This window comes from Filicampus tigris, chromosome 9 (assembly GCF_054856515.1).
Source record: "Filicampus tigris isolate MCC_2025a chromosome 9, RoL_Ftig_1.0, whole genome shotgun sequence".
Classification (NCBI taxonomy): domain Eukaryota; kingdom Metazoa; phylum Chordata; class Actinopteri; order Syngnathiformes; family Syngnathidae; genus Filicampus; species Filicampus tigris.
Genome location: NC_141225.1, coordinates 23,051,858 through 23,079,051, shown reverse-complemented (window position 1 = coordinate 23,079,051; position 27,194 = coordinate 23,051,858). Strand labels below are relative to the sequence as shown.

Genomic DNA, 27,194 nt, shown 5'->3' with positions numbered 1-27,194 from the left:
CTATTACTTGAGAAATCCTTGACTAATTGAAAATATTCCAGACTGTCCTTCGTCTCTTGATCCTAACACTGACCAAGTAAATACTTAAACACTAACACATTAGCTGATAATAATCACCTACCATACATCCGTTTTATGTATCACTTGCTGCCATTGTGGTCACGGGTAAGCTTCAGCCCATCCCAGCTGTCTTTGAGTGAGAATTGGAGTACACCCTCAAATGGTTGAAGGATGATTATCACATTATTCAAAATAGCTGGGAGAGATACAGTCAAGAAAAAAGGTGAAAGTCGTCATTATCCACAAACGCAACAATAAAGTATCTAGTCTAGCGTAACTTTGGACACAAAACTAGAGAATCATCTAGATCAGCAGTTCCCAATCACCCGGCCGTGGGCTGTTACCGGTCCTTGAGACATTTGGTAGCAGCCCACACAGAGCGACTGAGAAAAAAATAGTTCAATGATCAGCAGAGTGTGAAATGAATTTTACTTTGAAAACCAGGTGCATCCGCCTGTGCTCATCTTGATCATGTGTTGCAGCAGTTAAAAAGTAAGCCAAAATAAAATAGCACAAAGAAAATCTTTGGAGAGCTTCTTTAGAAAGGTGAAAAGGCCAAATGAGGAGAGAGAAGACAGAAAATAAAGGCTGCTCTTACATTTCCAGTAAGAGTCAGTATCAGCAGTGTTACTCAAAATGTGGGTTTATCGCTTCAGGTGAGTCACACCAAAAAATGCAAAGAATATCTGGCGACATTCTCGCAAATGAAGCAATGAAGCCTTTAAAAAAAGCTCCCCACCCACCAAATAAACAAAAACAAAAAAAAAATACCGATTAACTTTCTTCCATTTCCAACATTCTATCTTTGTGAAGGATGACTCTCTGCAATGACATTGACCGAAACAAAATTACACCGAAGACTGGACATAAGCAACGCACTTCTGATGTTTCTCATTACCTCAAGATGGAACCGGCTTGTTGAAGAGAGACAAGCCTCCCACTAACAACATCTACATTCAGCGTAATGGTGAGTTGTCTTTTTAACACCGTAACTGCTTTTACGTGTTTCTAATCTGGCCCACCAAAAACACAGCTTCGCACGAAACCTGCGTGTAGTGCGAAAAGGTGATTAAGATGCCTTAGACAAGTCTCGGGTTTAATTCCTTTGATGGGCTTAGAAATAGAGGTTCAACACTGAGTCTTTTGTTGAGAGGGACTGAACACCCCCACTTGTTTCTTTGGCAATGAAGCTTCCCACTGCTGCTGTGTGTCACTAATGGTATGTCATTTGTATTCTATGCTGGGTAACACATGAAAAATGAATCAAATATGTTTTGTGTTGTCAGGGGCATGACAATAAAAAGAGTCTTAAATGGCCTCCATCTGCCGAATCTGAGGTCCGGCAGCAGCTAGATGACTGACTCACTCTCACAATGTCTTGCTTTTCTCCATCACTATAAGCAAGAGGCATAATATCTTGAAGGCATAATAATACATTCATAAAGAATGCGCAGGCATCTGTATGTGCATCTAGTATGGGCGCTGCGTACTTCTACGCATCTGCGCGCGTTTGTGTTGTGTTGTCAAAGAATTGCGTAAGTTACAGTCCAATTTCCACCCCTGGTGTTGATTTGTATACTCTGATGTAGATGATGGCAGTCATAATGCTGTTTTAAGGCCCCCTTAGCTCATGAAAAGGAATATGGCTCTCTTTTACTGCTTCAATACCATATACAAGGAATCTAATTCTAGTTCCCTGGCAAAAGCAGTCTTGACTACAACAGGGGACTTATGAGATCTGTGCTCATCTTCTACCAAATTCACCTTGGGATGACATGGCTTGTTCGGGAAAGCTTGTAAGACCGTACAAGGGGGCAGCGTTCGCCCTTCAATTAAACCAACACCACCAACGCTGGCACATCACACCTCCTGGGTGGACAAGCACTCAAAGGTTTGCTCCACTCTTCGCTGGTGTTGACCGGGCTTTAACCTTCTCAAGTTCAACAAAATCTCTTGTCATTGATTTAAGGCTGAAGTTGTGCTGGGGTTCATTTTCAGTTGCTTTCCTATTCCGTCCAACTTTTCAAAATGACAGTCGGCTCTGCAAGTGTCTTATGCATCTTATTGTACATTGCTGTACATCATAGTTATGTTCTTTTCTGATAGTGAAGTGCTACAGAGTCTTTCATAAGATACACGAAAGTCATACTTCAGTAAATGTATCTGACCTGAAAATAAAAGGTGACTATAACTAAGTTAGAGCCTAGTCATCACAAATTGTTGTCTGTCACTGACGGACGCCTGTTTTTGCCAACGTTTGACAAATCACGGGACACCTTTTAAAAATGACGGACTGCCAAATGACGGAAGTAGGTTTTCATCCATCTGTGTAATCGTCACTAACCGCATCTGCCAGTGACGGTCACTGACGGACGCCCGTTTTTCTGACGTTTTTTTGACGTTTTTTTGACTTCTGACGGACTAACTGATGAACTGACAGTTACAATTCAGTTCGTCATGAAAAATGACGGACTGACGAATGACCGACGGACCCTGGCCGCTGAAGGATGACGAATGACGGACCAGCAAAATTGAGCCAAATACCCCCCTCTGTAGTTGCACATACTACCGGTGCGTTCATACGGTTTAAAGACTTCCTCATTACCTAAATTTCATTTTCATAACCTCACCCTACCAGTATTTGTCCCAAAATAGAAAGCCAAGACTTTTTCTTCCACTTTGTGCTCCGTCACGTCAGTTTTATTGTGTAGTAACGTAACGAATTATGAAGATGGTTAGCGGAAGCATTCCGGGGTAAAAGCATAACATTTCATTTGGGAAATGTAGCAAACTTAAGTGTTTCATGAAAAAACGATAACGAAGTAAAGTACGGAAAAATAAAAATTCTACTTAAGTCTAGTAACAAAGTTTTACACTCCATTACATTACAAGACTGGTGCTACACACAGCTGCATGGAATTGTTGCTTAGTGACTGAAGGCGTAAGTGCTTGTCTGCCTCTATCTGTCCTGTGACAAACAATCCAGTGTGGGCCTTTTAGATGTATTCATCTGAGATAGGAACCAGCTTCTCTCCGACCTTGAACAAGATCAGTGGATGGATGAACGGATAAGAACATTGCATCATATTTAGGTAGCACATAGAGGTAAAGCTAGTGAGACTGATATCACTTGTTTATTTGTCTTTTTTGCGTTGGATGCGATTTGGTCATATAAAATGATCATTAGTCTGTCAACCCTGAAAGGTCTCATTTCAAAAGAAAAAAAAAATCTGTCAGTACTATCCTTGCTTTTACAAGGCCAGCCATCTCATCTTGCCCCTGGCAATCTCAAGACCCATATATGAATAACTTTTACGGGCATCGTCTTTCAGCATACCATATATAGCGTCCGATTTGATTAACAGATTGCATTTGAGATCTGAATTTCCCCAATGGACTGTTTACTTGCACGCAGATGTACGTACTATAACAATGAATCAGTCATGAATATGACACTACATGGACTGAAAAGGCAAACTACGCTTTTGGTTATACTGTAGATTCTGCAGTCGAAAGCAGGCATTGATCTCGGCGCGCTTATTGATTCTAAATTCGACAAAGTAACTGGACTGCATTGTAATTGTCACCTACATATCCTTATTTGAGCATTAATTGCAGTGACCGCCAGAGTAGGAACCCCAACAATTGTGAATAATATCCAAAACAACGGAGCTGAGGTCAACTCTGATGCATACAACTTACAAACTACCAAATAGACTTCAGGTCACTACAGAAAACTTCAGTACTATGCACATTGCACAATGATACTTTCCCTCCCTAATGTTGTTTTTTTTCCTTGCGATGACCACACAAAAACAAACGAAGCAAACATAGAGGTCTTTAAAAATGTACCTCCTTAATCCTGTCCCAGCTGTAGGTGTGGGTGACAAATCGTATTTGCTGCGGAAAACAACTGCCCACTCATGCGAATAATCTTAAATTGTAAAACCATTGCTGCGACAACATGCTTAGTTTTTCCAGCTGGGATTTTACCTGACAGGAGGAGACAAACTTCATAGTAAAAGCGCAGGGTGGAATAAACAAAACAAAAAAAACATTCACCAGGATGCATGCTCTGTCGTGTCATAAGTGAGTGTTCTGTAGTATATGTGGAGCTTAAGTGACCAAAGCTGTGAATGAGTAATACTGCTGGCTGCAGCTAATATTAGTGCCGAGACAGAAGTGGCATTTTTTTTCCTTCTGGCAGCTCTGTCTGCCATGCAAGCCGTGATGTTCGGGGGGTGTGGGGGCGAAGCACCACTCATATACTGTAGAGTACGTGAAACACGGGTACTATGACTATGTATTTGGCATTTTTCCAAAGTAAAACTTGACTATTTCATCCTGACTGGAGGAGAGTATATTGTTTGAGGTATAATATTGTATGTATGATAAGAACAAGGAGACAATAAGAAAATAAAACTGTTTTTTTTTTTCAATAGGCATTCAGTGTCCGGTTTTAGAAAGACCCACGGAAGCTTGTGGAGAACATGCAGACTCCACACCGGAGAGACTAATCCAAGATTGTAAGCCAGAACCTCTCGACTGTGAGGCAGAAGTGCTGAGCATTTTACAACCAGTCTTGGAGCTATTGTTTTTAAATTCGCTTGGTCACGCTTTGTGACCTAAAGCCACTGAGAGTCACACTTTCAGCTTGGCTCATTACATTCCGTTTCAGTGCCGTCGGTCTCAGTAACGTAAGAAACTGTTTTAGACTATCAAAGCAAATGCAGACGAGATGTGCACTTTATTATGAATTAGTGAATTAGTTTAGTGATAATGCCTCTTTTTAGGGCAGCTATCAATAGAAAACATATTTACACAAAAGCCTCCTTTTTTATATTTCACAATGACATCAAAGGAACTCATTTGACCTGCATGCATTAATCGGACTCGGGTAGTAAAAATACAGCTTTATAGTCAATGAGTTAGCAAAGCACGGTGTTGCTCAATTTGTTAAATATCGATTAGTTCCATTCGTGACGGCGTGAGTATTGTGAGTCTTCATAATATATTTATACACACCAGCCTACATGTTTGTTCATTTGTTGCAAAGCAGTGAGGGTTCAGAAGGTTAAGAAGTAGGAGGTAAGAAGCTTCAAATTGTGCGAAAGTTGTACCACTTGGAATCGGCCAAATGTTATGCTTGAACATTTACCGTGAAAAAGAGAGTTTTAAGTAACTCGCTCCTTTTCTTCCGGACCGATGTTGGTCCATGAGGAAAATCTGGGTTGTCACTGATTGATGTAGATCGAAGCAGAAAAACACCTTTTGACCAAATCAGAGGTCCAGCTTTAACACACTCCAATTGCAATAGCATTTAACATGCATTCATGCCTCAGAGAGACATCAATCCATAAAGGGAAAATATATCGTAATCAAAAACTCCGCAACGAAAGTCATTGGACTCTATCAGCTTTCGATAATAATAGCGTTTGGTACACATACACCCATCAGGCAATTCAGGGTATCGATTAAGCGGGTTTCATAGAGAAATTATTCCCACCCGATTCGCAGAGTTAATAGCAGGTCTTTTTGTTGCGAAAGCCTGGAAATTACTGAAACTACTTCAAAACTCTGATGTCAGCGGACAACGAGAAAAGCCATTCATCATTCATACAGTCGTACATTTCCCGGCCGGCTAAACAATGATTTTCACGTGTACGCTGCTTCGGCTTATAAATAACTGAAAATATGTGTTGTTGTTGTTTTTTTGTTGTTGTTTTTTTTAGAAACTGGCATAGGCTATATTGTCAAATCCTTCAACGACTCAATTTGTGAGAGTCGAAAAGCATGAAGGGGGAGAGTGTGTGCAAGAGAGAGCAAGCTCCTTTGGGTCATTACGCTACAGACAGTCACATGCAGATGCCATCTCATTCTTCATTCTCTTCTCCTGGCCAACAGACACAGAGCGGGAAGGTATGAGGGCATCGAGCCATGCTCAGTGAAGCTGACATGTGCTGCAGATACCGCCGCAAATGAAGACACATTGCAGGGCTGCTGGATACTAATTGTCCTCCCACATTTTCCACAGTCTGTCAGCACTGTGTCCAAGGACTGCGCAAGTGACTGGCACATGTAATACCAGCAGGTGAAACAGCTATAGTGTGTATTTGTTCAGGTACTTGGCTGTGTCCCTCTCATGTGTCTGAGCCTTTTTAAAGATGTGATGAACCCAACGTCTAGAAGACAATATGTAGCACAGCCTCAGCGCAGCGGGCGCACATATCCGTCCAGGCAGATCAGACAAGACAAACAGACCTAAGTCGATGCTGACAGAGCACCCCGGGTGGAGAATTTAGACAGAGCTTCAATCACTCATTGGACAAGTGGAGATGTATGCAGGTGAGAGGATTTGTGTTTCCATAATTCCAAAGCCAATCATCAATTTTTGCCCCACCGGGGTGCAAATGCAGGATTCGCATGGACAAAAGTCACCTTGGCAACAAAATGATTCAATGCTGCCGAATTTGAATATAATGAGAAAACATGACTGCACAAAGTGCACGTAAGCGGAGACATCATTTATATCAGTGAGACCCATCACGAAATCCACTGGCTGCCAGCTTTCCATAACTGTCACTACAAGTGCATTTGTTATTGTGTAACATTATCAGGTGAACAAAAATAAATAAATAAATACAAACGACAATGTGGAAAGATTTAGACCTGGATAAGAAATGCAGTCAAGACGGGCTAATTTGAACTGCCATGGAGTAAATGAAAAGAAAGTGAGTCGGCTAGAAACAAAACAGGCAATGAGGCCCATTTTTCCCCCTAGAGTGGATTTAAATGATGCCATTGCATAGCACTGCTGCATCACAATTAGCTGGTAGAACATTCCCTTACTCCATTAACATAAGCCAGCTATTTCACTTTAAAAAGGAGACTTCTAAAGGGCTTGAGGGACATAGAGGTGAGAGACAACCTGCATATGTTATTGTATAACTAAAGATGCTAATGATGTATGACACTGTTTGAAAATGATATGAGGTGAAAGGCTTCGGAATCGACGGAACATGTGGAAAAACACAAACAGAGCCTCTTGAAATAGAAAGTTAAATCGTTATAGAGAACTCCCGATAAGCTTCATTTTTTACAATAACAAATGAAAAACTGGAGCGAGAGAGTCGACATCCAAAAATAAAAAATAAAACACTCAACTTGTCACTAAGATGATGCTGATAATTCAAGTGGTGTTGGTGTGAGGAGCTTCGAAAATAAAAATCTCACTTTTATGCTGCATCACTGTTATTAGTCCTGACTCACCATTGACACCTGTCATAAAATTTGTATGTACATAGACGCCGCGAAATACGTCGTTTGGTCTTGTTTCCAAATTTAGACCTATCGATGGAGTTTATCTCTTTGATAATGCTTGACGAGGCGCGGAGGGAAGAGCGTAGAAATGGTACACGGGCGAAGAAAAGTGCCAATTCAACCTCTACTCCTCTTGCCATCTTTCTGGCCATAAAACGCAGTGTAATAGGATTCCTGAGCTTTTCCACTGACTGCTTCCACTATCACACAGACATTTAAGTGCACTAATCCATGACAAATTGTCTCATCTGATCCATGACAAATCGTCTGAGGGGCTGATAGCACTGAGGAGATGGAGGGAGGTTGTGATGTGGGGCGGGGGGCGGGGTGAGGATGGGGGTGGGGGGGGGGGGCGCAAAGAGACTGCCGTTTGGCACCTGAATGATCCGGTAGTTATTGCCTGGTTTTGTCTTGAAAGGCTGCTTTCATTACCACGTAGGGCACTGTGTGTGTGTGTGTGTGTGTGTGTGTGTGTGTGTGTGTGTGGGTGTGTGTGCGCGCGTGTGTGTGTAGAAGATCACATGATTGCTGAGTAGCTCTCTACCTGAGTCCACAGTTTGCCAAGCAAGTCTACTCTAGTGTGGCGCTAGATTCTCGGACTGCAAAAAGACACAAAGGCACATGTGAGGTGGCTGGAAAATGGCGGGCGTCGCTGCTCTTTTGAGAAGGAAGCCCTTGATAGCTAGGTCTGCGATCTTTCAAAACAATTCCGCCGAGACAATAACATTCCCTTTTGATGAATGACGGCACAAAGGTATTTATCGGCTCATTATTTTTGGTTGGCATTTGGAGTATTTCTAAATAACCTCCTCGCGTGGCTCAGCAGGCCAATCAAAATATTACAAACATTTGATCACTTAGTAAAATGCATCACCAACAATAAGCGTTCTAATACCTCTCCTGTCTGAGAATGTCAACCAAAATGTAATACTATGATATCACGTTGGAAGAAAATACAGTGCAATAATGACACCAGTCAAAGATACCCATGAATTCACGGGCCTCATGTAGCCTAGCTAAATTGAATGACTCTTGAATCGCTAAGTGACTCTTCAGAACCTGACAAACTTGACAAGGCACTTGACAACAGCCAAAAGACTCCAGAAGAAACATTATTGCGCTTTGCGATTCTAAAGTTCAGAAATCCATGTTGTGATACGTGCTTCCGCGGAATATTCCAAAGCCTCACTATGAAATGGGACTCCACTGTTTTTTTTTATTACATTCTCTTTCATCCGCCACCATTAGTCATCGTTTTCACCCTGAAGTGATAAGTGACACACTGCCCGATGCTTTTGAATTCGACTGTGGCAAAAAAATTGGCATTTGGCCACTCGCCCCGGCACACTGGGTGATTTAGTAAAACGGTGGAGTCAGTCAAGGAAGACGCAGGTCGCTTCAAAAAGAGGACATGGGCAAGAATAAAGATGGAAAAAATGGGGAGATATTCAAAGTCAGGGCTCTCCCCCAATTCATTTGAATGTATCCGGTGTGGTATGTACGCCGCCCGCGTATATTTTTACCACACGCTTTGCTATTTCATAAAAAAGTACTTCTAAAATTATGATTAAAGCGGTAGTCAACCCAAACATATATATTTTTTTAAACAATATGTTCTATTCAGGCCCACTAGTTGAACCACAGCATTGATGAATATTGTGTTTGCGGAATATGAGTTAAGCAGAAAAATGCACTCGATTTTGTCCATCTCAGGGGGCGGCCATTTTGTCACTTCTGTCGATTGAAAATGACATCACAGTTGTTCAGGGCTCAGGTAACGACCGGTCGTAGCTCAGCTTCAGGAAAGAGGTGAGCCGTGATTGGTCGTCATCTGAGCCCTGAAAATATGTGTTGACTTCCACTTTAATTATTTCTTTAAAACAGACATTCTGTGTATTGTATATACAGTATTTTTATCGTATAGTCCTAAAAATGGCAACTTGAGTCTGACTCAAGTCAGGTCATGTGACCGGAGTCCCCCACCTCTGAAAATTATACAGCCATTACTTTATGTTCTAGCTCTTCACAGAGGTGAATATCCCTGTGCTGTCGAGAGATAATTCTATCAAATTAGCACATATTGAATAAAATGTCAAGGTAGAAAGAAATTCACCTGGTTTCATCTCAGCACTGTATTTTGTATACTGTAGCAGAAATGTGATGTTATGCCATGGGTGTGTTCTCCGTGAGCTCACGGTGCATTTTTTGATCATTTTATTTGCACCAACATCATAAAAATATGACTACCACAGCATTTATTCACATGGTGGAATTTAATTGAATTTTTGTTTAGCCATAAATTTCCCACACTAATTAGTCCCTGCACTATAATGAGGTTGGAAATTAAGCTGATTTAATGGCTTAACAAAAGCTCGGACAGCTTATGTGGAAAGATGTTCTTGTGGGTAGTGTCGATGAATGAATTTCATTGGAGAGCCTCCACACCTCCACAGGAGAATCTGCGAGATTACCAATTCAGACAGGCCAGGCATGCACGTGTGCGTTTCGTCTGCTAACTCACAGAGATTGTACTGATGAATCTGCTTTAACGATGGAAATGAGCTCCAAGTTGGGAAAAAAAAAAGATCTCTCTGCATTTCAATATCGCAAAATGCAAGAGAATCATTTCATATCCGCCCTCATTTGCCGAAACACAGCTAGCCTAAATAAAGCTCAAGATTTTCATCTTGTTTCCTTCTGCCGGAAAAATGCAAGCCTTAGATCTCAAAATAAAAACCTCAGGTTTAATAATGGATACGTACTGCCTAAGTTCACTTTTACAGCATTGGGACAGGTTGTGAGAAGGCTCAAAGCTGAGTTTCTCCAATCAAACCCATTGCCTGATGCGCTTTTGGCTAAGAAAGTCCATTTGTCTGATTTCCTCCAAGAGGTCAACATGCTGCGTCGTCCGTCTTGAAGACATGTTGCTAAAAGGCGCAACACTCGGAAAGTTAATCACGACTTTCCTGACTTAACTCCCGGGAGGTACGCTGAGATTTCGGACAGCATGTTGTGTTGCGTCGAGATTCTTCAGAGGTGTTGTAGGTCCAGTTTTGATTCGTACGACCTTGGGGTTGCCTCTAAAATGGGCTTTTATTCATTGATTTATTTTACCACAGACATTAAACAATGTGGTCAAAATGATAGCCTACGCCAGGAGTGCCCAAGTCCGTTGGTCGAGAGCCCCTAGCCAGCCTCTTTCAGATCTCTCCCTCCTCCAACACACCTGATTCCAACACTCTAAAAGACTTTAGTTAAAAATAACACCATTTTGGGTTAAAAATGGACCGATCCAACTAATTGGGTCAATTTGACCCAACTTCTTAGGTTGTTTTCTACAAAAATCATCATTTGAATCATTTGAATCAGGCGTGCTTGCAGAAGGAAGAAATCTAAAACAAGCCGGACAGGGGCTCCCGACGAACCGACTCGGGCACCGGGCCAGCAGCTGCCAGTCAAAACAGATTTCGGATTGTTCGCTATCGCCTTCTGTCACGTCGACAGCAGGTAATTTGGGCCTACAATTGTGAGCAATTAAAGTAAGCACACGCTGAGTAAAAAGTGGCAAACACATCAGCGCCATGCTGCTTCGAAAGAGTTACGGGCCAGTTTTACAGCTGCGCCCGGACCAGGAATAACGCTCGTCTATTAGATCTGAGGCTCTCGTAAACTGCTCTGTCAGATTCATAATAAAATAAAACACTAGCGTAAATGCCGTTATCTTGAGACTGCCCCTCTGGGTATTGACGCACAATGAATTCTTTAGCTTAACAATAAGCATAGCTCCTTTTTTCACACCGTCATGACAATGTCGTGTCACTTGGTTCAGCGTGACACGTGAGCGATCGGTGTTAACTTTTGACGGCCACAATTAGTTTTGTCAGCGCCGACAGCCGTACAATACGACTCGGTTACACCGATAGAATTGGATACTGCGCAACGTCTATCATGGCCCGCTTTCGCCGAGGTTTCTCGGCCGCGGGCGCTGGCGCACGTTACCCGAGCAGGTGTATGAAGTGTCGGCCCAGCTTGCGCGTGTCATGTCACATTCAGCCCATCTGTCAATGAAGTGGATTATTTCGAGGGAGAGCGGAATCGGCCGCACAGAATCAGGCCGCCATCAATCTTGAGGCGCGCCAAGCGGGACGTGAGGGAGGTTAGAGGCTCGCCGGCAAGAGCGCCGCGCCGCTTCCCGAACAGGTGACAAAGCAGTCAAGCGATTGCTTACTCAATCTCTGCCTCGGTGCACCCATTTGTCAGGGAAACATTTGGGATAGCGAAACGAAAAAATAAAAATAAAACATCTTAAATTCATTTTTGTGGTATGCGGTGTCAGCAGGTTTTTTTTTTTGTTTTTTGTTTTTTTTTTTGCATAATGTGATTTCTCAAACGTTCAGCAGGACAGGACAACATGAACTCTCAGCTCAAAATGACCTTGACAACACATCACATTGTTTCTTTGTCCATGAGGGATGCACATATGTGATTACGTACACTTGTTTGACTTCTGACACTTTTATGACAGTTAAGAAAATGAAATAGTGTGTGAGACTCACGTCTACCACGAATCTGCGACTAATTCTATTCATCATATCAACAGTGGTGCACAAAACGCACATCCGGAAAGGGGGGGTGGCATGGGCGGGATGAACACGCGCACAACATATATGTATATATGTATATGTGTATGTATATATATGTATATGTATGTATATGTATGTATATATATATATATATATGTGTGTGTATATATATATATATATATATATGTATATGTATGTATATATATATATATATATATATATATATGTATATGTGTGTATATATATATATGTATATGTATATATATATGTGTGTATATATATATATATGTATATGTATATATATATGTGTGTATATATATATATGTATATGTATATATATATGTGTGTATATATATATATGTATATGTATATATATATGTGTGTATATATATATGTATATGTATATATATATATGTGTGTATATATATATGTATATGTATATATATATGTGTGTATATATATATGTATATATACGTGTATATGTGTGTATATACATATATATGTGTGTATATATATATATATATATATATATATATATATATATATATATATATATATATATATATATATATATATATATATATATATATATATATATATATATATATATATATGTGTGTGTGTGTGTATATATGTATATATGCTGTATACATCCTGACATATGCAATTAAAAAAAAAAAAAATTTGGTTTACATCTCTTGTGATGAATCCCACTAGATTTGACCTAATTCATTGTCTTGTGAGTGGGTCTCAAGCTAGCAAATATTGATTTGATATTAGGAGACAAAGTGTCAATGTATAAGGGGTGATGGCTTTTACAAGAAAGCATCTGCGTTTGCCACATAGCCTCGTCTATTTATATCTGAGGGTACTGGCCTGGGTGCAACTGGAGACACTCTCAAATTATAAAATCAATTCTAATTCAAATATTCATCATAGCATTTCAATTTTAAGAAAGCAGTTCTGGTTAGTGGCACTCAACGGATGAGTAAGATTGATGGCAGCTTAATCCCCTACAAAAGCGAGACACGATACAGGAAATTGATGTACGGATGCCACGTTGCCCAGCAGCAGTTAAAAAAAAGAAAAAAAGGCAACCGCCGAGCATCAATTGTGACTGACCAATTGGGCGCCAACAGATTAGGAGAGAGAAATATCACAATTTATCCTGACATTATGATGGCCCAACAAACATTAATTTGAAAACGTGAACTTATTCGTGTTCAAAACAATCTAAAACAATAGTAAACGGATGTCTGTCTGCGTGAGGGTCTCCTTCCGGTGCTATTATTTAGTATTAACCCCTGAAGTTTAAATCAGCCGAGTGACAAATACCACAAATTTGATCTTTAAAACGATACGTCCTGAACAACGCTCTGATATCCTCGGGTGATCCATGAAAATGTCAAACCACGACGCTGTCAGTTGGAGAATTCTGCATTAATGTGCAAAGAGCGTCTTCACATTTTCATGCGGTTAGTGAGTCTGACAAGGAAAGTTCCAGAGAGCTCCGAGACGAAGCCAACCTGGACGACTCCTCTAGATCCATGCTGAGGTTAGGGGGCGGGGGGGGGAGGCTATTTTTTTCCCGCTGTTTCCCTCTGGGACCGTTGCATTATTCAAAAGACACTTACTGAGGCTTGCACGTACTTGTCCATTTTTGGCACTAAACCCGAATTGCCACTAGTCCAAAAAAAAATGGGGAAAAAATACACTGGGAAGGAAAGCTATCCTTTAAAAATTCATTCCTATCTCTCTGTCGCTCATCCGTCAACACTTGTTCCAATTAACAGCGGCAGAATACTTGGAGAGCTTGCCATCACACTTTGGATTTTTCTGCGTCAGCTGTTTCATAGTACAACTACTGTAAGTGACTTTTCTGACATGCTGCTTGAAGTCACCAGCATTCTAAAACAGGCATGGATTTGGCTTTTTATTTCTTTTCTTTTTTTTTTTTCCCCCTTCTGTGCATCAAATGCAATGCATAGCGCAGGGAGAACTAAGTAGAAGATAGCGTCTGTTGAACAGCCGCTTGGCTTCGGCAGAGAATCCCCGCTAATGTCTGACGGTTCAGCAAGGGATGGAACGCTCATTGTTAGAGGCTTAAAGCAAGCCTTTTTGCTTTCCACTAAAAAAAGCTCCCCTTACCCGTAACACTCGCTCTTACCCCCTTACCAATGCTAGTAAGCTTTTTCATAATCAGAGAATTAAATCTGCCTAGGCTGCTTCCCTCCTCGCTTGCCCCTGCGGTGCAGAAGGCGTCTGGCTTAATTGCCAAAGGTTTTCATTACAAAAGAGGGAAGCATAATTGTCATTTCCATCGCAAGCACAGAGATCAAAGCTCCCTTGGCTACCGGCACATTAATGGAGGCTTTCGCCTCGAGCTTGTTGTAGTCGTTTGCCAATAAGACGACGGATGCAATTGTCGCCGATTCCTCACCCTAAATCGTGTCCTTGCCAACGATCACAGCGTTGGACGAAGTGTAGAAGGAAACGCCACTGCGGGAAAGCGTCGATCGTTTCATAAATGGCCTGTCCGTAAATGTGTCTGAATATGCGAGTTTGAGTAAATCGGGAGCAAATTAAAAGGCGCAATTAGTCACCATTCCGCTTTGCGTATTGTGCATGGCTGCAAGCGTGGTGAATCATCATGTTACAGTATACAAGTGTGGCAAATCAACCTGACATATTGCAGCAGCTGCTTTTACACAGCCAAAGCTGAGAAGTATGGCCCCAGCGCAGGAAGTCACACCTCACATCCCGGCACTGCGCCGTGAAAGCTCAAATCGGATAAAGCTGTACACTTACCCAGGGTGAGAATGTCGGTGCGACCGGGCCGGGCCACGTGGTGCTGCTGGATGGTCTGGTAGAGTGTCGCCTGGCACAGCAGCAGCAAGCTGAGGCTGACCCACATGGCCAAAAACCAGGACATTCTGCAGGAGAGCACAAGATTGGGAGACAAACGGACAGAACATTTACAACAACACGTGTTTGCGCGTATTTGCGACACACACACACGCGCGTTACATCAATGAATCTTTACTGATAAAAAGATCAACTAAGTGTCACGGGGTTGCCCCGTGCCTTTGGAGTAAGCTCTTATTAACTCTGCCCCCCTTAAAGATTCAGAATCAGCAATCGTTTGGAGCCAGAATCGAAAGAACGACCCGTAATCGGATGCAGGATTGTTCAAATTCAAACGATGGGCAACTCTAGTTTCCAATCACATGATTCAATTCTCTTGGGTGAGAAAGATTGTATGAAAGTGAAGAGGGCTGTTTGTCTTGGCTTATCAATCATGTGATTTTATTAGCTCGCTGTTTTGTTGACGCAAACGTCGGTGGAGTTGCTCATTGATGTAAAATATCGTGGCCTGTTTGGTGATTGATTTAGATTTATCGTGGGTTATCTTGGAGGCCGGACCTTTGCTATATACAGTCCACTAACTGGAGGCGGGAATTCAGAAGCATCAAAATCTGATGCGGACTCAGAATCTTATATCAAGCTAAAAAGTCATTTTCAAGCATCATCTATTTTTGTTATAATAACCCTCAAATAAAACCGAACAGCGGTTATATGACGACTGCATAAAAGCCGCCATCTTCCATCGCTGGACTTTGACTTACAAAGCATGTGACTTTCAAGCAGCTCTGTTAATAACCGTGCTGAAAACACCCAAACATAACAGGGCAACAATTGCGGCAGATTTCCTCGATCTGAGTGCACGTGTGCATCGGCATCACTTCAAATAAAAATAAAAGTTCCATGCTTGGCCTCGTTTCTGACCACCATGAGAAAGAATGTCCAAAATTCGAGCGAGGTAAAGGAGACAAATTGCAACTTTAGCAGCAAGCAGCAGCACCTTCATCATGCCCTCAAAATCAGTTCCAATTGGGAGGGGGAGGGATGCAGCTTCATTCCCAAATCTCCGATGGAGACAAGCACAAAGTGTACTTCTTCAAAAGCAAATTTCAAACATCAACAACACATTCATGCTCTACTGCCAATTGTCTATATCACTTTTTTTTCTAAAGGTATTCTGATGAGAATCCACGTTGGACATCATTGAATGCAATTAGAGAATCATATCTGTTCAATGTCACACACATACAATGTCTGACCCATACTCAGTAATAATCCTAAAATTTTCAGTCTTCATAATTTTCTACATTTTTTTCCTGTTCAGGGTTGTGGGTAATCTGGACTGGTCCATATCAAGCACACATAGACAGACTTTCATCCACACCCCTATGTATGGACAATTCAGAGTCTTCATGCAAGTTTTTGGAACTTGGGAGGAAACGGCAGTATCTGGAGCACGGGGGGGGGGGGGCAAAATGCAAAACATCCAGAGAAAGGTCCAAGCAACCAGGTAGAATTCACTCCATTATTATTTTTGTGACACGTATTTCCTGCACTCATGCACCACCTGATTCTGTAGACATGCAGTTGCATGTGAGATCATTTTGAGGGGGTTTGGCACCTTGTTTACATTCAGCTCAACGGTGGTCAGCAAGCTAGTTTGGATAAAAGCAACAATTGGATTTCCATATTTTGGTGAGCAATTCAAACGGGTCCAGCCAGTCCTTTGGGGCGAACTCACATCGGCCCTATATTGAGCTGACAACTTTAATTTTCTTTGTCAATAAAACCAAGCATGATTTTTTTTTTTGCATACTGTATGTCATTGATCAAATTAAATACATATCATCAAAAGATTATGAAAAGAAGCTGTTGCTGATTTCTTCTATCACCGCCTTGACTTATGGAGACACCGCTGACCTCTGATTTAATAAAGATACTGCACGTTCCAGGTCTTATTAGCTGGTGTCTCCATTGGATATGGGACATTGCCTTTCACAATTTTACCATCCATAGAATCATAGAAAATATACGAAATGGCTGCAATATAGCACCAGAAAAGCAGACCTGATTTGTTATGAATGTTGAAACACGATTTATAAAGCAGTTAAACCCCTTTGACTTGTATCTGAGGCTGAAGGGTTTCATATTGACACTGTTTGATAGTTGAGGAAAGTTTAGGACAAAACAAAGAAGAAAAAAAAGAACATTTTACCCTTTAAACACAGGTTCAAGAATGACTTGTGTTGGTTCTGAGACATTAAACTAGAGCCTTTGTTGATTAAATCAGAGCTGCTGTTAGGTGGTTTTTGTTTTAATCCGAAAGCATTTTTTGGCTAAGGGCTAAGGATGTTCAGTTCTTCGTGTGCAGCAGTGGACCACATGTGCCCTAATATTTTAATGGTCAAGGAGAAAGCAAAGCTCTTTCTACAACAACAACAAAAAAAACATACATCACAAAATAGAACCAACCGTCTCTCTAAGACGTTTTTTTAAGATGTCAGTGCCTCACCTTGACCAGAGCACAATTTTTGTTTTTGTCATTCCGGGTGAAATTTTGGACCTGCGTGGATGTAATCACACTCATGGGTGGGGGGGGGGACTGCAGTTAGCTCCACAACAGCAGTGACCCATTCACTGTCAAGATGTCTTCACAACTGCAGGAAAACTTTTTGCTTTTTTTTAAACACATAACATCACATCAGGATTGAATTTGTGTGACAATTAACCCGATTGACTGAGTCGCGTCTTCTGGTTCCTGCAACCGCATCAGTCTAAGAGCAGCGTGTGTCAAAATGCTTCTCAAAGTTGCAGCTTGTAAATTTCAGCCCACTCCCTCCATCCCAAAACCCAGAAGCGTCCCTCCAATGTGACCCACACCCTTACCTGAATAATAAGTTAAAGGAGGACCAAGGCTCGGTTCGAATGGCTGACTCCCCAGCGGACTCACTCCTCTTTAAATTCATCCATGTCGAAACCTTTTCTTCCTGAAATTCCAGATGAGCCCGGAACAAAAGACCGCTGGCAAAGGCTGTCCTTTTCTTTTCTTTTCTCTTCTTTCCTTTCTTTTTCTTTTCTGGATAGTCCAGCGCACTGCTCACTTCCCTTGAATCCCTTGGAAACACAAAGAGTCACCAAAGCCAGCTCGGGTCTGTGTCACCCACTGGATGGAGGAAGCGGTGGCTCATCATGTCAGCTGCTTTCTCAGCTCCACACGTGGAGATCTCCTTCTTTTTTTTTTTTTTTAGCCCGCCGTGCCGTCCTCTCCGCAAGTAGAACTCCTAGGTTGTGACGACCGGGAGCTTTTTTTTTTTTCTTCTTTTTTTTTTGGTACACCCCCACCCTCCCTCGCACTCCCTGTCACGCATGCAGCGGAAGGCTCCCGAGGAATGACTGCTCTGTCTTCTCTTGGCTGCGTCCCCTCATTGAGAAGCTGTGAGCCTCAGTGCTCTCTCCGAGCCACTAAGTAGAGAGTCTGTATCGGAGAGGCAGAGCTCTTGTGTGAGCGAGCATGTGTGTATTACAACGTAGCCCAGCTGGGAAGAGAGAGAGAGAGAGAGAGAGAGAGAGAGAGAGTTGAGAGTTGAGTCAAATGCCTTAAAGTAAGACTGCCCATTTCTGCCTCAAATCTTCATCAGCAAATGAAGCATGGCTTTATTAACCCACCACCCTTTACATCCGAGCCTCCCATCCGCAACGACAGGAGACGTGCACGTTTTGCCGTCAGCTCATCAGAACGCGTCTGAGTGAATCCATGCGCACAAAGTGTCTGAGAGGGTGTGGACAGAGGGTGAGTGAATATGCCCTTCCCGTCATCACCCTCCAGCACTTGAGGCTTGAGAGTGAAATATGTTCCAAGCGCGGGACTTTTAATAGGCGGCAGAGTGCCTCATCAGAGCTTTGCAATCAGCAAACGGTCCATTAGCAGCCGGCGATGCTCTTTCGACCATTTTTTTTTTTTTTTTTTTTTTTTTTTTGCAGTGATGAGTGTGGATTTGTGTTTTACGGCCAGTCCCCGTTGCCTCTGCCAGAAAGAGCATATGAGCATCCCTCGGTGACTTTCTGCATGTGTGAGTGGTTCACATTGTGAGAGTAAACGTTTTTTTCATGGCAAGGTATACCTGGCCACAACACGTTTCGCCTGCATTATGGAGGAGTGTTCCATGATGGTGTTGGGGAGAACATGCAAATGACGGCGCTGTATGATTTTTCTGCAGGGCTTTTGGAGGCAACATGATTCAGACAAATTAGATCGTACCAATGACTTTTTTCACACTTTCCTCCAAAAGTATTGAAACCGAACAGTGAGGCCAATGTATTTATTTTTTGCAGAAGAAGACTGAAAATAATCGACATATCTGCTTCCTACAGCTTCTTTCGTTTGAACTCAGCCATTTTTCATCCGAGCACAGTTTGCGGAACATGTGACTGCCAAAGGTGCGGTTTGTTTTGCAGATGAGTTCTATTCCTTTGATCATTCAAACAAATAAATCGCCTTGAATCTCTTTACACAGGTACGGATATTGCCTGTCGAAGACTACATTTGTGCTACTTCGAGGTGTTGTAGCATGAGTCCCCCGCAATCCAGCTGTTCTTGCACATAGTTGGACCACCTATGAAAGTAGTAGTAGTCTTTACTCGGCTGTAGGTTGCACTTATGTTTTTAGCTTTGTACGTGAATAGGCTTTCTGCGTTAAAGACGTAGACGTTAATGTGAAATTAAAAAAAAAAAAAAAAATTGGATATACGTGTTTTTCACAGGACAGCGACGTTTTTTTGTTTGTTTTGTTTTTTGTATACGCGCATATAGCAGATAAACATTTAAACTTGTGAATGTTTTTCATGTTGAAAGCCAGCGGTGTGGTAATCATCTGCAAATTCCCCAACGGCCAGTCCATTCCCAGACAAAAATTGGTGCGGTCAAAGTTCATGTTTTGAAGGCACTGTAAAATAAACCAACAACATTGGTTGTTTAGCTACCAGGCTTAAGGGAGTAAGGGAATTGATGTATTGCCGCTGCGTATCCAGGATCCCCCCAAAAAAGTAAAATATAATTATGCTACGGTTACAGAAAACAATGTTATTCGATTACAATTACACTGTAAAAAATGTGGATTATGTTGCAGAATTTGATGTTTAATGTGGGGAGGGAGATCAAGTCCTTGATCTCAAACGAGTTGGTCAAACAAGCTTTCCAATTGGAGAATTGGTCACCGCTGTTGCTCATCTGTAAGGTTTTTGTTGGCCAACAACCAAGTTACATTAGTTTTTATTTTATAGTACTTGGATTACATTACTAACTAGATTTTTGAACAGGTAACTAGTAACTGTATCGGAATCCATTTTTCAAGTAACCCTCTCAACCACGCTGGCTAAATATGTGAACAGAAGATGCAGAAAAATGTGGATAATCTCATGTTTAAAAGTCAAAATGAATCAACCAATCAAGTCAGGAAACAGGATTTCCACTTGACAGCAAACATTTTTTTACCCTTCTTTTTGCGCTTATGCTTTCGATTTGTTCTCCTGTTTTATTCAGCACCAGACCATAAGCGGCATGTGTCAGGAGAATGGACGAGCACAGTCATTCCGCAGTCAATTTGGATTGTCGTCCCGCTCTTCCCATTTTCCTTCCTTGGGGGCATCCATCATTTCCAAACAGCTGTCGCCTCAGACGGTGCAACTGCTTAACCACCGATGACCGATCATCGGCCAACTCTGTGTTTGGACCTGGCCGCTCTTGTTGTTCTATTTATTTCTCTCTTCTTTTTTTTCCCCCCCTCTGTGTTTTCCACTCCTTTCAGTCGAGCCAACAGGCGGCTGGACCTGATTTCCAGCAACAAACTACCAATGAACCTTGCTAGACAGAGCTGTTGTCTTTTATAAGGCGTGGCTACGATTACGTTTGGAACTAACTCTGCAAGCTTTTCTTCACTGATGAGCAGGCTTGTGTGTTTTTAGCGCAAATGCTATAAAACACTTGAGAGGAAGGCAGAGTTACTCAGAGGAAAAGATCAGGCGTTGTAATGTTAAGTGCTTTGTTCCAGCCGTAGCTGTTGTGAAATGCGCTGTATAAATAAAGTTTCTCCTCCCAGAAATGCTTGTTGTAGGACCCGGTTCATGTTTCTCGTTTTAGATTGAAGTTTCCAAATGAAGAGCACAAAAAACAGTTGGGCGGGACCATAGTTTGAGGTCCACCCATATTCTATTCTGATTATCCTCAGTCGGAGTGATTTTTAGCTCAAATCTACCCCAGACTTTGGGCCAGCTAGCTGGACACTAGGTCTACGCTGTGGGGCCACTACAACAATTCACATCATGCCTAAGGACATTTAAAAGTCTTAAATGAAACAAACATACACGATTTTTGGAATGTTGCGGCGGAGGTTTGAGCCCAGAATGAATTCAGCGAGGCGTATGTGCCAACCACTCGCCCACTCTGCCGCTGTGTGTTTCGATACCAAATGGCGTGACCTTATGGGTGTTCAATTTCAGAGTAATCCAAAGTCAGGCTTCATATATGCCATGGAGAGAAAAGTGCTTTGGAGCTCTTTGCACAAGCTTCCATTGCTCATTAGTTAATAGGAAACCCTCCGCATAATTTTTGTGGATTTTGTGTTTGAAGAAGGTCAGCGATTCTCATCCCAGCAGGGTTCTTTGTCTTGCTGGTTGACACGGAAGAGAAAATTCCTATAACCTGACTCTATGCCAAGAGAGAGGCTGGCGGCGACAAAACTGAGACCAGTGGAAATGTCCTTTCCTTCTTATTCTAATTTGAACAGGGACGCAGGGGTTGGCCCCTTGCCTGAAGGGACCGCCTGTGAAAATGTTTTTCTCAATAATATCAGTATTCAACTGATGAGACAGGGGACCTGCTGAGAGTAACAGTCCCATTGCGAGCGATTAAAGGTGCGATGAAAACCAAGGGAGGAAAAACACACACCAATACAGTATATCACTTCACAAATCAGGTTAAAAAATGACAAATGTCAGCGTTTCGCAACATGCAATATATTTCGAGAAAAGTGTCATTACTTTTCGAAGGATAGATACTCGAGAAAAGCAACATGGGCCAGAAAAGAAGCAGACAGCACCAAATTCTGTTGATCAAACCGAGGAAGCGCTATTTTTGTGACCAGTGTAAATTTTTGCCTGACGCTCCCTGAATTCCAAATTGAATCGTGCAAAATAATACAAAATCTTAATCAACGAGCCTTTAATCTGACCACGTCTGATTTTCTGTCGCTCTTTTGGAGAACATTTCATTCATTTGAATATCCTGTTTGCGTAGCGGCGGTACGTGTTCCATTACGCGCAGGATATCTTGTGTTCTTGAAGCCGTGCGAGCTTTATCCGAGCTGAGGAGGGAAGCAGGACGGATGACTAACACATGAGTCACATACTCGAGACACATTGAGCTCCTCCACATACAGTGGCAGAATATATGCAGGAACACATGACATGAATGTGTCTGTGACGACAACACAAGAGATTGATAGGATCTTGAGAAACTGATGAGTAACAGGCATTTTTTCAGACATTTCTGCCTTCTCCCTCCCGCCGCATTCATATGGGCAAGTCCTGTAAGATAAGGCGGCGCTGTGCTTCTCAGGCTTCTAACCAAGTGAGTGAATAAAGCATTACAATCTCGGGCTGAGGCTGTTGAGGGACAGAGCCAATACATGCCCACCTTCCTCACGCTAGCTTTATTTCAGCAGGGGAGGAATGTTTCATAAAGGGAATTATTCTGTTCCGTCACCTTTGGCCCAGCTGGCTGCTTTCCACATCACTCAAAGAAAAGCAGAAAAAGCCAGAACGAGTAGGAGGGATGATTTCAAACTCTAGGTGGGGATTAAACCTCTGGTTTACCTTGCTGTGTTGAGATGAGATGATGAGTGAGGACAAGGATTTGGATAACTGGGAATGACCATGGTTTTGTGTACTACTGACCCCTGTAAGTGACTGGAGGAAAATTCACATCATTTTTTAGAGAATTTTCATCAAATTTTCCAATAAATGATCGCTGGGGACTTTTCCACTTGTAAGTCCACACATCTGGTAAAGGATCTAGGCATCCATTTTTTGTGCTGTTTGTCCTAATTAGTCGAGAGTGAGCTGAAGCTGACTTTGGCAAAAAATATATGCGCCGAGTTCTGCAACTAGTTTGCACAGGTTGCCAACTGTTTGCAAATGGCTATTCGCTGTGATTTGACATTTGGAAGTGAAGTGCCGTTGTCCTTACAGTCTATCAAAAAATATGTTGTTGGGTCATGAAGTTTGATGCTTGCACACTTTATTGTGTATGAAGTAGGCTGCAAGGAGTACGTTTTTTTTTTTTTTAACCATAAGTCATAGTTTGGCTGGTCCTACAACTTACACTCAGGTGCGACTTGTATACAGTATATTAAAATTAAAAATCTTCGTTCCCCTAATCGTGTTGACTTTCTTTTGCCGGTTGGCAAATGCTTTTGGTTCATGACCACCAGTGGCCAGAAGTCGGAGGTCATGCACCAAAAGAAGAGGAAATGTAAGCAAAATAAGTCACGCCTCACTGCCGGTGGCCACCTTCTTTACGGCAAGCCATAAAGAAGGTGGCAGTAATTCACCAAAAGTATTTGAAAATTTCCAAAAGAAAGTGGAAGTAGAAATATAAGCACAAGAAGTAGCAGCAGTCATGGCAACGAATGTGTGACGTATCGCTAGCATGTGGCTCCGCTACGCCGCAACAAATTCACATTTGGACAATTTCCTGAGTTTCCGAACTGGCTTCCCTTACATCACTTATCACTTGTCAGTTATGAATCTTTTTTTTTTTAATCTTTCTCTCCTTGTGCTTTTATCTCAATGCACTCAAAATTGTTTTTGGTTTTCACTGCAATGACGGCAGGATGTGGCGAGTTGACTTTTTGGCGTTGGTGACGAGCAAGTGAGCTGTAGGAGTCACTCCTGCGAAACAAAACCTTTTACAAATCTCACAGGAAAGCACTGCAAGGAAGGCATCCAATTCCACTTTTCCTTTCAGCGATCGCCCGCCAGGCAAGCAAGAATGAAAGAAGCAGAATTGAAAAAAGCAAGAAAGAAAAAGGACATTGGGTCATAGAGAGGATGAGAAAGATCACAGGTGAATAGCAGAAAACTGTCAAACATGAACATGAAGTGGCGTAATCACAAGAATTTTCTCCTCTTTACTCCATTTAGTCCCCTTGACAATATTAGCGGTTACGGTATTTACTGTGACCCCTCCTTTCCCCATGGCAACGTTCTCTTAACGGGGCTTCCGTATATCACTCCTACTATGATACTTGCACCTGGGGAAGGCTTGTTGCCCTTTAAAATCAATTATTTACGGGGTATTAAAACAGCTTTGCAATTTAGCGCCGCTAATTGTATGCCAACAGCTGGGCCAGTAATGTCTTGTTCTCTTTGATGGGGGATGAACACTCGGATAATCATTAAAACGACAATCAATGTGCAATATTAATAAATCCACGTATCGTATCGCACTTTCCTTTCATTTCACTGCCAGACATTTTCAAACCCTCTTTTAATCTAACCTTTTGAAACCATTTAAAAAGAATATACATTCCTGGCATTGAATTGCTGGACTGTGAAAAGACAAGTAAATTCGCCAATGGCAGTGAATGAGTTAAAAGTCCTTCAATTGCTGCAGCAATTTAGGATCCAATTTAGGATTTGTTTCTAGTGGAAAGCATTTAAATTCAAATATGATCAACACCGGCACAGTCTACACTTTGATTAACTGGATAGCAACAGTGTCTGTATTGGAGATGAAGAGAGAGAAAGAGAGAATCAGCTACAAGCCTCTTCAGTCCAATTAGTGAGGGATTTCCCAATTGGAGGTAAGACATATGCAAATTCGGCCGTTTTAACAATAAAATCACGAAGCATCCATTACTGGATTCAAAAAGAAAATCAATACAAAGCACAGACATCAGAACAAATATTTAAAAGAAATTGATTTTTGATTGAATTTTTCCAGGAGGCCTTGCCTCACCTGCCTCCTTGATTGCAAATCCCTGGTAAACGTGGCTTTGTGTGCTTAGTTTGATCTTTTTTTTTTTTTTTTTTTCTCCAATCACCATGGTGAGTTTTGTTAATGACATATAGTTGGCAAAGCAGCCCACAACCAAACATGTGCTAAAAACTACCGATAATCTTGGCAGAGATAATGCAGCTTGAATCCAAGCAGCGATGTTGCAGTTTTTTAATGTTTTTCAGTCCATGTGTTTCGATGAAGAGCCCGGCATACCTCTCAGTTGTCATTTGCATTACGAATTGCAAATGCAAATGAATTCACTCCTGATAAAATGTTTCCAAAATGAAGCTGGTTGCACCTGTTGCCCACAGGGCAGATTTAGTCGTCACACTCTAATTAAAGTATTTCAGATATGATTGCAGTATGCGGCAATCAAATAAATATATTACCGGTAACCTTAAAAAGTCAGAATATATTACCCTGGCTGTTGCTGCCCAAAAAAAAAAAAAAAAAAAAAGGAGAATGAATCGTGGGAAATAATTAAGTCAGGTAACTCCTTTTTTTTTTTTTTTTTTTAACCGATAATAAGGTGGAAACATGCATCATGTGTAAACATTAAACCCTCTGTCCCTGTCAAATCCATAACCACATAACAAGGGCCAGGGCCGATGTAAATGTATGTCGGATGAGAAAATTGAAAGTATGAGCAACTGGAATGGATGAGTTGAAAACGGCAGAAAAGGGAAACATGGCAAGCGGAGAGAGGGCCTGATTGACAATTTACATCCTCCTCACCGGGTATCAAGGGACATGATTGAATCAAGTCAGGCTGAACCCAATAGGGGAGCTCTGCTGTCGAAGGGCCAAGCAAAAAGCCATTGACTGGCACCCGGTCTATGCTCTTCGCCAGTCACCATTAATATTCATGCCGGGGCTAACTCATTGAGGGAGAAGCGACAGGGAGAGAACGAGCACCTAAAGCCGCCCGCACTCCGCCACATATTGGCCAACCGTTGTTGGGCCACTTAACCTGGCAACAGACGAAACCTATTTGCATTTGGCTTCCATGGGTCAATTTGTCCGTGAAATTGCATTTCAATTGTCGACATTTCACATCTCAAACCACTTAGAAACGGAAAGCATGTAAAAGCCCTTAAAAAAAATATGCAACGGACGTTTGTATTTGAAGCCGGTCTCTTCTCATCCTCCTTCCTTGACAGCACCGCTGCAGGAAGAGACCGGCTTCTCCCAGTTTTTAAGTTCTTGCAACTCCAACCATGATAAAATGACGCAATGATTACTTGTCCATAGATCCTTGGACGTGGTGTGAACACGCAAGATACTACGAGATAAACACAGTCGCCGAGGGGTCTCTCTGTTCACTTCACCTCGACGGCGAAGTACAACATTGGAAATTGGAATAAAGGAGGAGAACAGCAGCCTTCCATGCATTGCAGTTGAGCTCAAGAACGCAGCGTTAACACCCGAAGCTCAATTATTAAAGCAGCTTCTGTGGATGGGATGGGGCCCATGTTGTAAACTTGTCTTTAAGAGTAAACAAAAACTAAGTAGACGTACTTGAGCGTCTTCTTTCTAGAGATGTGCGTTTTCACGTAAATGGGACACTGCTCGCCCCGTCGGGTGCGCGGTGCGCCAACGCCAGTATCGCTTCATGTTATCATGACAACCGGCAGCAGGGCTGCTCTAAATTTTACTTTAGCAGGAAAGTAACACGAGCGCACGTAAACGACAATGAAAGCATCCATTGTGTTTTTATTCTAGTAATTGGCGTCTGAATCAGTGCGTGCTGCTAAACACAAATACCATTCCCAAAATGGTTGCTTCATTTCATTCAGTTTTACAGTAGATTGGCATCACCATGAACATTTAGAGGTGCTGCGTTTTTTAATACAAGCCAGTTAACTATCCAAACAATAAATAGCAAGATTTCAGACCCCAAATTGCACCAAATTCACTCTAACAGATTGGCCGGCAGATTGTGTGAAAATGATTACGATTGCAGTTGAGGAGCTGTAGTTGTGATGGTTTTGACCACGGAAATGTTTGAAGCCTTGCCCTTCTGACACAGTCTTTAAAAATCCAAAATCAGCCACTGCCATTCATCTCACCTTTAATAAGTCACATCGACTTGCTTTTTGCATCTACTCCTCCCAATATTTTGCACATTTGCTGGGATACACAAAGCAAACCGTGCGACAGTTTTGCCCGTTTAACATTTCCACCACCAAAATGCAAATCTGACAGAAATGTCCAATCCAGGTCCAGAAAGTAAACCCTGCCACAGTTTTGTCTTTAACCACACGTGCTTCTACTTAACTACCTGTATTATTCAAAAAAAAAAAAAAAAAAAA

General features: G+C 41.9%; 1 protein-coding gene and 1 long non-coding RNA gene across 4 annotated transcripts in view; one reads left to right on the top strand and one right to left on the bottom strand.

Moving 5' to 3' along the window:
• tafa1b (TAFA chemokine like family member 1b) overlaps positions 1-18,338 on the bottom strand; it is a 102,001-nt gene extending 83,663 nt beyond the window's left edge. The window contains exons 1-2 of one of the 2 annotated variants that reach the window (XM_086040480.1): positions 17,712-18,338; positions 14,772-14,896 (exon numbers count right to left, since the gene is read on the bottom strand). In XM_086040480.1, coding sequence (XP_085896606.1) covers positions 14,772-14,896; positions 17,712-17,791 — 205 coding nt within the window. In that variant the 5' untranslated portion in view covers positions 17,792-18,338. The remainder of the gene's footprint in view (positions 1-14,771; positions 14,897-17,711) is intronic. The other variant, XM_086040479.1, reaches the window with a different exon arrangement.
• The window catches only part of LOC147142599 (uncharacterized), a 124,465-nt gene extending 98,123 nt beyond the window's left edge, over positions 1-26,342 (top strand). Inside the window, exons 4-7 of one of the 2 annotated variants that reach the window (XR_015088114.1) lie at positions 874-1,027; positions 5,793-5,979; positions 6,095-6,405; positions 26,134-26,342. This is a non-coding gene — a long non-coding RNA (uncharacterized LOC147142599). Of the gene's footprint in view, positions 1-873; positions 1,028-5,792; positions 5,980-6,094; positions 6,406-20,364; positions 20,868-26,133 lie in introns of those variants that run through there. The other variant, XR_015088113.1, reaches the window with a different exon arrangement.
• Positions 26,343-27,194: the final 852 nt, after the last annotated feature.